Source organism: Neolamprologus multifasciatus, chromosome 5 (genome assembly GCF_963576455.1).
Source record: "Neolamprologus multifasciatus chromosome 5, fNeoMul1.2, whole genome shotgun sequence".
Lineage (NCBI taxonomy): Eukaryota > Metazoa > Chordata > Actinopteri > Cichliformes > Cichlidae > Neolamprologus > Neolamprologus multifasciatus.
In genome coordinates this window covers 4,403,579-4,415,554 of record NC_140443.1, presented here as the reverse complement: position 1 = coordinate 4,415,554, position 11,976 = coordinate 4,403,579, and the positions used below count along the sequence as shown (strand labels likewise).

Genomic DNA, 11,976 nt, shown 5'->3' with positions numbered 1-11,976 from the left:
CATTTTCTCCTCCCCGCGCGGTTCATAGCCAGTGTGTGCGTGTGATGGGGGAAATCTTCACCGCCACCCTGGCCAACTCCTCCCGCCTCCTTGCTGTTTCCCGACCCACCGGGCGCCACCAGGGAGTGGCCAGTGGCCACGGAGGCAAGACTTAAATACCCATGCGGCCTTCCTCCTTCCCCACCTCCGTTTTCAAACCAAGACACGAGCCTTAATGTCTCAGATGGACAACGCAGGCTCAAGTGTCTGACCGAATAAAGGCGATCGCCCATATTCCGAGAACTGTTTACTCATGGCGTCTTTTAAGCGGAAAAAGATAACCAAACGTCAATCATACTCAGGGATACAACCTACAGTGCTTGGTTCCGCCCAGTCTTCTGCCTCTAGCCCAATTACATTGGCCGACTGATACTCGTTGGCAGAAACGCCCTTCTCCATTGGAGAAAATAAGCGATTGCTCAAAAGTAGCTCTTAAAAGGGTATGCTTCTTTTATTCACGGGAACAGTGCGATAGTGCAGCGAACAAGGGGTGAGTTTAATTTTTAATATGACAAAACGCCCATTGTTGAATATATGGTTGCCTATTTCGACTGGGAAATTTTTCCACTCGTAATCTTGTATTTTTGATATTAGATAAATACTTTCTACCGAAGAACATTGTACTAAGAACTAAAAGGGATAAAAATTAGGTCATAGATGTTTGAATTAAACGTAACTGGAATTGGACTTGAGCTGTATAGGGGAGCTACTTTCATTTAATGACTTCCTCGTCAATACGTTCTCTGATAAGCCTGTTAAAAACCTATACCGCGTGTTCTCCCCGACGTGGGCAGGCTGCCGCGTTCATAAATCGAACGCACTCACCGTTCTCCTTCAAAGAAGGGGGGGGGGCGTCAAGTTAGTGTGAAGTTGTGAAAAGTTGTGAAGCAGAAAAAAGAGCAGCGAAACTCCTCCCGTCTTCAAATTATGAGCAGTAAGTGAACTTTTTAAACTCACTGGCATGTTGTGGACGAACCGATAACTGAACAGTAAGGAGTAGAGTGGAAGTACGTTGTTTTCGATGTGTTCCGTGTCGTAAATGTGGCGTGTGCCGATAACTGCCGAGTTGTTTTTTTAAAAAAGTGACCAACTAAGGTTACAAACCCGCTAATTTTTAAATACACGACTAACAACAATTAACCAACTGGTCACCTGTAACTTTACTTTTGGACTTAAATTAATAGGTAAGCAGACAGTGTCACTTAACTCTGTGCAACTGATGTGAGCTCACAGCTAGTTGTACTTACAGCGGTGGCTGAAAACATTTCGTTCACTTCAGCTCATACTTTACTTGTGAGTTCACGTTAGCTTAGCATGTAGCTGGCCCTGTGAGCGCTTAGATTTTCTTGCACTTCTTGTCTGAATCGCCCCACAGCGGCCCCGAAAAACACCCTTTTTATTATGTGTCCGTGGCCTGTGCTGTTCCGTGTGTTCCGTCCTTTTTATTACACGCAGTAGTAAGTTTCGATGTGTGATGTTTTTTTTTTCTTGTGAAGTGCTTTAAGGAGATGTACTCTTACAAAAACTCTTCTTCCGCAGATCAGCAGCAGGGTGAAATGGCCGCTGTGGAGAGCGGTGGAGGCTTCAGTCAAAAGCGAAACGCAAATTCACAAGTAGGTTACGGGACACATCCACTGGAGATACTGCCAGACTGAACTCATGTGCACTTCCCATCTGTTTGATCGCTTCTATGGCTCGTTTGTGTCGGGGTCTGTGAGGGTTGTTGATTTTCTCTCCAGAGCACATGTTACCGGGGTGGGGAATGGGCAGGTAAAAGTCGCCCACACGGGGTGTTCCCGTTAAACCCCGGCACTTCGTGTGTATTTCGCTCGGCCCATTTGGCTGGCCTTGGAGGGGGTGGCTAGCGGAGTGAGTCAGTTTATAGGGCAAACTAAAAGAGTGGGAGGGAGATGGGTGGGTTTGGGGGGAGGGGAAGCCAAGCCCGCCGCAACTCCACAAAAATGTGGTCCCTCCCATACCCCCTGCCCACACCCCCTCACCTATCTCTCTTTGATGCCCACTCCCCTGGAAAGAGCAAGAAAGTGGGTTAATTTTATTAATGAAGTTCTTGTTAGTAGTGGAGTGTGTATTTCTGACATTTTTTAATTAATCTACCACATCACTAGCATTTTTTTAAATCAGAAAATTAATTTGGAAAATAATTTTTAATAGACATTTTAAACCATTTAATCTTGTATCGTAAATGCTTTGAATCATGTGCAAGGAAGGAAAAAATAAACTCTAAAAATTCACTCTGTAATTTGTAATTTTCTGATTCAAAGTGGGACAATATTTACATTTTACTGTGTTACTGGGCTTTCCAAACCAGGCTACACTTCCTCTTGTTTAGGGGATGCCACAGCGAAATATCCACCACCATCTCAGCCCATCTCTAACATCCTCATCCTCTACCAACCCCCTGTATGTCCTCCTTCACTAAATCCATGAAATCTTCTCTGTGGTCTTCCTCTTTTCCTCCTGCCTGGCAGCTCAGTCTTCAGCATCCTTTTCCAATATATAAATTTTTCCTCATCTGTGTATGTCCACCATCTTGGGCTCGCCTCTGTAACGTTCTCTCTCACTCCACCTGACTTTCCCCCAATATTATTTCTAAACCCATCCCTACTGGTCACGGATGATCTGATATCCTCGTGTCGGTGTTGTTCCCACATCAACATAATAAATGTTGTTCCAGGTTCAACATTGCAAGTGACCAATCACATTGTTGTGACGTCCCCCTTTTGTGCCTTTGAAAAATACCGCCTTAAAAAAATCTACTACACTTGCAACAAGAGAAACCGCTTCTGTCCGCCAATCCAGGAACTTGAATTCTTAGCATTTCAGGATACTTTCCTTTAATAAATGGTAAGCATTATACATATTGTCCTTACAGAGGCGGTTTCTCTTCTCGCAAGTGAAGTAGATTTTTGGAAGGCGTTTGGTTTTTTTCGAGGTCGCGGATGACATCAGCAGAAGGTGATTGGTCACTTGCAATGTTGAACCTGGAACAACATTATTTATGATGACGAGGGAACAACACCAACACGAGGATATCAGATCGTCCTACTGGTCACGCCCAATGAAACTTGAAAGCTGCGTGCATACTAGAAGTGATTCGCAGTGTCCGGATGACTAGAAACCACAGGAAGTGGATGATATTCCACAGGTTCGGATGACTATGAGCGAAATAACCGCAAGCAATAGGAAGTGGGTGGGACCTGAGGTAATCCACGGACGAGACAAGTGAAAGTGAAGAATGCAACTGATTGGCAAATGACCTGATGGTAAATGCGTTAGAGAGTTACCTAGGCAACAGAAGCGTGGAATGTCCACAAGCGACCAGCCGTCCGCTTTAAAGCAGCGACACGCGATTGACTTTCAATGTGTATGCAGCTCTGCCACGTCCAGTCCCATCTTCTGCCTTTGAGTTAGTGGCACCATCTTCACTCTTGCTGCCATCCTTCTGTCACAAACCAGCCCAGACACTCATCTCCACCTGCTCCACCCTGCCTGCACTCTCTTCTTCACCTAAACTTTATTATGTATTCTTTCAATCACATGCAAGTATCCATCTCTACTTGAACATCCTGATATTTTGGCAGCTGTTACTTTATTTTTTTTTTGTAACTCTACATTGCATTTCTTCTATTTCTACTTTCTAAGTACTCCTTCATTTATTCTTTTTCCAGGACTCACAGCAGCCGTCACCACTCGCCTTGTTGGCAGCCACATGCAGTCGCATTGACACGCCAGGAGAGAACGATTCCCCCGCCGACCAGCACCAACAGAATCAGCAGCAACAACTGGACCTAAACCAGGCTGTTTTTACCTCCAGTGCCAACAGCTGGCAGGTAAACCCTCTCAGTGTTCAAGCATCCTCAGGCTCCAACACAGTCACCACAGATTCCTCAGGAGTGATGTCAGGAGGAGACCTCAACAAGAACAGGCAGGTGCTGTCGCCAGCTGTAAGCTCTCAGGGTCAGCAGCAGCAACAACAGCCCTTTGTAGTTGCTCAGGCGCCGTCAATGCAGGGTCAGCAGGTCCTTACCACTATATCAGGTGTGATGCCTAACATCCAGTACCAGGTCATTCCACAGTTTCAGACAGTGGATGGCCAGACGCTGCATTTTACACATGCTCAGCAGGAGTCTGCTGTGCCCGCCGCAGCAGGACCAGGCCAGCAGTTTCAGATAGTGTCTTCTCCCAATGGCCAACAGATCATAACTGCGAGTAACAGAGCCGCTGCAGCAGGAAACATCATAACCATGCCCAGTCTCATTCAGGGAGCCATACCCATACAAAACATAAGTTTAGGCAATGGTTTGTTACAAAACCAGCCCCAGTTCTTGGCAAATATGCCTGTGTCTCTAAATGGAAACATCACTTTGTTACCCGTCACTGCTGGTGCTGCAGGGGGGGATACCAATGGTGGAGGAGAAGCAGTGGGAAACCAACTCATGCAGCAGCAGCAGCCACTGTCTTCCAACAGCGAGTCCGGCTACATGACCAGTGCTTCCACTGTCACTACACAGACGACCTCTTCTTATGGAGTTACCCAAAAGCAGAACAGCAATGGAGCTGTGACAGGGACTTTTCAGCAAAACATGGCCTCTTCTCTGGGTGTCCCAATACAGCCAGACAACAGAGACAGGGGGCAGCCACAGCAAATCCTCATCCAGCCTCAGCAGGTTATCCAAGGTGGAGCGCAACTCCAAACCATCCAGGCCGGTACTGTTGCAGCCGCAGGCGGTCAAGTGTTTACTCCAACACTCAGCCAGGAAGGGCTTCAAAATCTTCAAATCATGCCAAACACAGGGGCTATCCTGCTGCGCACCGTCGCCCCCAACGGCCAAGTGACCTGGCAGACCATTCAGATCCAGAATCCGACGGGAGCGCAGATCACACTGGCGCCCATGCAGTCCCTTCCCCAGCTCGGCCAGACTCAGGGAACAGCTGCAGCCGGAGGAGTACCTGTCAACACCGTGCAGATCCCAGGGATCCAGACCATAAATCTTAACAGCCTCGGGGGGTCCGGGCTGCAGATGCACCAGCTGCCCATCACCATCGCCAGCACAGCAGGTCAGCCAGTGGCCTGATTTTCATTAACTGTTAATATTCAGCGTTAAAATACATGCATAATATTTTCATCTATTATAACATGCAGGTTATTATATCAGCAGTTGGTGTGTTTAAGACCTGTTGATCTGACTTTTTAGATGCTTTTCTTTTTCTTTGGACCGTTTAATTTTCATAAATAATTTTAGATTCTAACTAAACACAAACAACTTTTTGTGTTTAGTTAGAATTTCCATTTAATTGGTAGTTAAAGAACTTAGTGTACATGGTAATTGTAAAGTATGTGACTTACAGTTGGGTTTAGTAAACAATGGTTAGCCTGGAAGATTAGATTTACTTTCTGTTTTTCTTTCCCTCTTTATCTTGTATCTTTGGATTGAGTCTTTCTCCTCTTACCTACGTAGTGCATTATACTGGTTGAACCAGTCTGGCTTGTTCAGTGCTTTTCTGACCTCGTTAGGCCACTTCACTTGTGTTCCTGTTAAAGCTTTTGTTTCCCCCTCTGACCCTACGTACCTCCACGTGCTGGTCCCATTACATGCAATTGTGGGTCAGCCACGACTTCTCTGTTATAGCAAGGGTGTAACTGCACCCCTCCCTTCTTTTTTCTTTTTTTTTACCCTTTTTTTTTTTCAAGTTTGGCCATTGGCAGCTCCTCCCAGTATGTCTGCATGTTTGTTGGGCTAGATGTTATCAAATTCCCCTGTTTGTAAAGAATCGCCGAGTCTGTTAACAGTGTTGTGAAATCGTATGCCTCCCAGCAGTTACATTTGCAGCAGGCTTTGTTCAGACTTGTTTTAGTTAATGGCTCATTTTTCTACATTTTACTCTGTCATTAAAGTTACTTAAGCATAGTGGAGAAAGACCAGAGGACTAAAGTTGTCATTGTTACAGAAAATGTAGCTTATTTTTAGATAGTACAACTTTTTTTATACTAACATTGGATTAGTACTGTTTGTTTTGGTTTTATGCCAATAAGGAGCTATGAGAAGAAAGCGCATAGCTCTTCAACCGTATGGTTTTTGGATCAGAAATTATAGAGCTGGATTTTAGATCTCTAACATGTAAAAATGTAACTGGTTTAAGCTTTTAGAGCAGCAGCTGTTTAATGAAACACTAGATAAACTTTGTATGTTACGTCAGACTTTAGCATTTTTCTTCTCCGTTGCTACAGGAGAGCAGCCGTTACAGACGGGTGGAGAAAGTTTGGATGAAAATACAGCTATGGATGAAGAGGATATAAGCCCACCACCTCAAGGGCGACGTAACCGTAGAGAAGCATGTACCTGCCCCTTCTGCAAGGATGGAGAAGGACGGTATGTTACAGAGCCCTGTATTTATTCAACAATCAGTTATTGTTGTTAGCTATAAAACTGAACTACACAAAAAAGTTGAAGCGAACTTGTTTTTTCACAGAGAACCATTTGAATATCACTTGTTTTTAATTTCTCTCACGCTCATGATTTGTGGTTATTGCATCAAGCAGTGATCCGACTAAAAAGAAGCAGCACATATGTCACATCACTGGCTGCGGGAAGATCTACGGCAAGACATCCCACCTCAGAGCCCACCTTCGCTGGCACACGGGAGAGCGTCCCTTTGTCTGTACCTGGTCTTACTGCGGCAAACGATTCACCCGTTCAGATGAGCTTCAGCGCCATAAGAGGACACACACAGGTATAAGTGATAACTTAGTTTTATTGTATAAGTTTAACTGGTGTATTTTAGTTTCAGGCCCTGTTATTGTGCGGACTCACTTGTCATTGCTTGCAGGGATGACTGAGTTTGAACTGAGCCAACATTGTTTTATTATTAACAGCCCTGTTTTCCCAAATGTGTCTGCTGTGGGGAAAGTTCACTTTTATTCTTTAACGCGAAAAGAGTGAAGATTAGAGGAATTCAGTGCAGCCTTTAACTATTCGAGACGTTACCTGAAGATGCACGTGAGTGCAGATATCCAACATTGATGCTAGAATACGGCAGGTGTAACAGTTGTGCCTCAAGGTGGCCTATCTCACAAAATGTGCTACAAGTTGGAAAATGTGTGAAAACCGAATAAGCTAATGTGTAATAGGTAGGGCTGGGTATCGTCACTGATTTCTAGAATCGATTCAATTCCGATTCACAAGGTCCTGAATCGATTCGATCCACGATTCGATTTAATTCGATTTGATTCAATTTGATTTGAATCTGGGAAATTTTGACAGTCAGAAATATTATAATTCAGATCAGTACATTTACATATTTTTGTATCTATAAAAAGGAAGCTGACACACGCAAGACTTTATCAAAGGTGTGAGCGTCACAGCAGATGCCTTTGTGTCAAAGTAGCTGAAGATAAAACAGAAAAACATGAGGGTGATTTTCCTGTTCTGGGATTTTATAAAAACATTCTGCAGTACATCAAAAACAAAAGAAAACCATTAATCAACATATGAACATTACCTCTGACGTTACAGCGGTTTTATTAGAGACACGCTGAGCGTTTTGCATTTTGCATAATTTTAAAAAGTTTAAATTGGTTCAGTATTGAACAGCAGAAATTAGGTTTTCTTTTCGGAAGAATGTAAAAGGGAAAAAAAATAGCGGCCGACAGCCTGTAAACAACGGTAGACTTGTGCGTAACAAGCAAGCGAATATTGAAGAAAAAAGATCTTTAGACGGGAAACTGTTCTTGAAGTACAGAGAGAGAGAGAGAGAGAGAGCTGTGCATCGTGGCGGAAGCAAAACAGTAAAAGTCAGAGTGAATTCATGACGATGTTTATGTGAAGCGTAGTTTGGAGATATTGTTTGGAGAGAGATAAAACTAACAGCTTTAGAATCAGCGCAAAAAGGGCGTGAACACAAAGCGCCGACCCGCCGACAGATCAGAATCAGCGAGCTGTCGGCTTTCAGCCCCGACCGTGAGAAAGGCGACATCTAACTGATTCTGATCCGCGGGTCGCGCTGTGTGTTTAAGTCTTTGTGCAGAATCCGTGTTCCTGCTCTCATTTACTGTCTTAGCTGTTTGGTGGTTGTTGAAACTTTGTGAGATTTTACCAGAGATTCTGGCATTTCGGGCAAAATAAATTTATATAAAAAAATCGATTCAGGATTTTAATGAATCGATTTTACGTTATCCAAGCCAGAATCGATTTTAATCGATAAATCGATTATAAAAACCCACCCCTAGTGATAGGTGTTTGCCACATTAAATGGGGTGTAATTTTACAGTGTACGCCAGCACCAGCATGCTTGATTGAATGGGTCAGTGTTTACCAGCATCAGTACAGGAGCACAGAGATTCCCAGAACACAGATAGATGGTAACAGGTAGAAAAAGTTGAGATGTTTCTGGTTTAAACTTCTTTTTATTAAGAAGTGTAAATGGTTGCTCACACAGACTGACTCCAGTGGGTCAACTATTACCATATCTCAAATGGATCATTGACTGTGTAGCAAAAGTCTGATATTATCACATTTATTTATTTATTTATTTATTTTGTTTACCTTTCTTCAGGTGAGAAAAAGTTTGCGTGCACAGAATGTCCCAAACGCTTCATGCGCAGCGACCACCTCTCAAAGCACGTCAAGACCCATATGAACAAGAAACCGCCGACTGTTACCAGCAGCAACGCCGCCACCACAGTCTCACCTGACGCTGCTTCCCCTGCAGCAGGAACAGAAGCCGGCACCGGAGCGGTTTCAGCAAATGATCAGCACACCATCGTTACCATGGAAACCTTATCTGCAGAGAGCTTGGCTCGATTAGCCAGCAGCGGTATTAACATGATGCAGGTGGACCTTCACCAAATAAATGGCAATAGTTTCTAAATTGGTGGAGTAAAGTGGCCTTGGTGGATATTGTATTTGGACATTTGGGGCTTTAAAAAGGGCACCTTACTGCAGACGCAGAAGCTTTTAGAGGCTTCAGGCAGGAGAGGTGGTGACAGATGCAATGCAACAGACACTATAAATTTTGAGGACTGAGGGAGAAATATGTTTCCATCTCGTATTTGAGACCTTGGGCATTGAAGGCTCAGTTGGATTAAAATGTTAGACTAGAAAAATCACCGTTTGATTTCCTTAAAATGGGAATGGCATTACACTAACATTTATCACACGTAAAGAACGGTCTTACTTGATAGTGGGATTGCAATAAAACACATAAGTCACCACACTTCATGTTGAATTTGTAGCTTGTATTACGCTCTCTTTAATCTTTTCTCTTCTTTAGCAAAGGGATAAATTCAGCCCCCCACCCCATTGTTTGTTTTTGTTTGTTTGTTTTTTGTTTCTGAAGCTCTGTGCTTTGCCATTTTGCCATCCCTCCTCATAGATGCTTCCTTTCCCATCAGACTGGGCTCCTGTCTCACACATGCACCTCAGGCTAACTGACCACACATGAGATGAAAACAATCTTTAGCAGAACATATTCAGTTCTCAGATTGCAGTGCTGGGAGAGCTGGATGTGTTCATAAACAGCAATCTGATTGCCACGGGAATAATATTTAAATGATAGGAGGTGGACCAGGACATGTACACATGACATCAGAGCCAGAAGCACTAATCAGTGCAGTGTAAGGATGTAGCTATCAGAGCACTGAGAGTAACCCCAGCACACTTAAGCCATCATGCTTTGATATCTGTCATTAAAAAGCATTTTTTATGTAAATATGTATTTGGTTGTGTAAATGCTGCAGAAATTCTTAGTATAAGCAGGATTATCTTTCATGATTGCCTTTCAGATTTCTAAACTTTTCATGCACAATCAAGTTTAATATTGTTACTCCTACATTTATAAATGTATATGTAGATTAAATGTGTAAACCTCAGCCTTTCTGTCATAGAATAATGGATTCTATACAGTCCAGATCTTCCAGTATTTTATTTTCTTCCTGTGGTACTCTTCTTCCTCAACACTTTTTCTTGCATTCAGTTCAGTTTCTTTCTTTGGGTTAACTATTGTTTCATCATATCTGCTCAGAGTGATGGATTTTGTAATAATTTCCAGACAGCGTAAATATGTAAGCTCAAAACCAAAGGTTCATACTCATTTTATAAACAAAACTTAAAAAAAAAAAAGTCTTTGGTCCATAAACTTTCTAATAATTTTTCTATTATAATGCACATGCTAAAGTTGTAACTGGAAAATGTCCAGCTTGAGGCAAACCTTGAATTATTTTCCCTTTGTCCAAATAAGATGAAAAACGTACCAAGTCTTGTCATGAAAAGTTGTGCTTCCCTTAACTATTGAAATGTTTTGTTTCTGCTTTGAGAAACAACATTTAAAAATTCTTTGCAACTCGAGATTAAGTCAATTGGGCAACAAGTGCTCTTATTTTTGGCTCATTTTAAACAAGGGATTTTATATTGTTTGTATACAACTACTGCAAATGCCAACAGCTGGATTAAAATAATAAATATACTTTGTCTCATTTCTTTGTATCAGTCCAACACACACACACACGTACAGTTTGTCAAAAAACATTTCAAATTATGACTTAAATTTCACTTGGACATCAAGAATTACTGGACAAAAATTAATTAACAGAGAAAGTAAAACATTGAACGACAAACCTTTGACTCCCTCTAGTGTTGGAATCACATGTCTACACATTGTCGTCTTGGGCTTGAGTTTGTTGCAAAGAGAAGTTATCTTGGATTAGACAGTGAAATCCTGTCTTTGATGGGACTTAAGCCCATCATTAAATCCCTTCACTGAACGATATGTGCTACTTGTCTTCAGAAAGCACTGCCATCATTGCATGTGTTATTTCCAATATAAACAGGAGATGATTCAAATCCCTATTAGCATTGCAGGGAAACAGTTTATACATTGCATAAAAGAGCTGGATATCTGTATTGATATGGCCTGGGAAATGTATCAGGAATGAAAGTTAGCCACATTATTTGATTAAAAAATATATATATATATCAAGCTACAGAGGGCTCAATATAAAGCCCCCCCCCCCCCCCAAAAAAAAAAACAAAAAACAAAAAAAACAAAAACGTTTCATTTTGCCCACATTTCATTCCAGCAATTCAAAATAGTAATCAGTAGTTTGTAAGGACCCCACATGTTTGTATGCGTGCCTGTCATTGGCCAGAAGATTTGCTGGCTTGATTGATGCATTCATCCTGGAGGAGCTACCTGAGCAACCTCTGTACGGTCCAGGTTGCCTCATGCTACCAGTAGTGACACAGACCCAAGCTAAAAGCAAAACTGGTGAAAAAACAGCCAGAAAAGATGAGGAGGAGAAAATGTCAGCGGCCTCCACTTGTGAAACCATTCCTGTATTGGGGGTTGTGTCATTGTTGCACAACTGGTGACCTGTTATAAATCTCATGAACACCCAAGCAGCTGAAACTGATCTACAACCCTCTGCTATACCAGATCCATATCCCGGAGCTTTAACTGACTCAATTACATACTGTGATTAAAAATTAAAGGAACGTTTTCTTCTTTTACTAGATAATCAAGCTACTAATTTACATTTATGGGTTGTGTTAAATGTTAAAGTTCCCAAGTTTGGCTTATCTTATTATTATGTAAATACACTGCTCAAAAAAAATAAAGGGAACACAAAAATAAGACATCCTAGATCTGAATAATGAAATATTTATGAAATACTTTGTTCTTTACATAGTTGAATCTGCGGCCAACAAAATTAAATTTTTTTTTTTTTTTTTTAAATGATCAATGGAAATCAAATTTAGCAACCCATGGAGGTCCGGATTTGGAGTCAAAATGAAAACAGAAAAAACACAATACAGGCTGATCCAACTTTGATATAAAGTCCATAAAACAAGTCAAAATGAGGCTCAGCCGTGTGTGTGGCCTCCATGTGCCTGTATGACCTCTCTACAATGTACCGAGAAG

At 42.2% G+C, this 11,976-nt stretch overlaps 1 protein-coding gene across 6 annotated transcripts; it reads left to right on the top strand.

Annotated features, from left to right (window-relative positions):
- Positions 1-836: 836 nt before the first annotated feature.
- Positions 837-10,531, top strand: sp1 (sp1 transcription factor). 6 transcript variants are annotated; one of them, XM_085161135.1, is made up of 6 exons: positions 837-973; positions 1,579-1,652; positions 3,729-5,118; positions 6,290-6,431; positions 6,602-6,792; positions 8,614-10,531. In XM_085161135.1, exons 1-6 carry the CDS (start codon positions 967-969, stop codon positions 8,925-8,927), a joined length of 2,118 nt encoding a protein of 705 aa, XP_085017261.1. In that variant the 5' UTR covers positions 837-966; the 3' UTR covers positions 8,928-10,531. The 6 variants fall into 6 exon arrangements, with proteins under 6 accessions (XP_085017261.1, XP_085017260.1, XP_085017263.1 ...); XM_085161134.1 differs by having other exon boundaries at positions 6,599-6,792; XM_085161137.1 differs by having other exon boundaries at positions 932-1,046; positions 6,599-6,792.
- Positions 10,532-11,976: the final 1,445 nt, after the last annotated feature.

Excerpts from the sequence above, each read along its gene's own strand:
- sp1 (XM_085161134.1), top strand. Across the intron at positions 1,653-3,728 it reads AGCGAAACGCAAATTCACAA|GACTCACAGCAGCCGTCACC; the intron begins GTAGGTTACGGG and ends TTCTTTTTCCAG. Across the intron at positions 6,793-8,613 it reads CCATAAGAGGACACACACAG|GTGAGAAAAAGTTTGCGTGC; the intron begins GTATAAGTGATA and ends ACCTTTCTTCAG.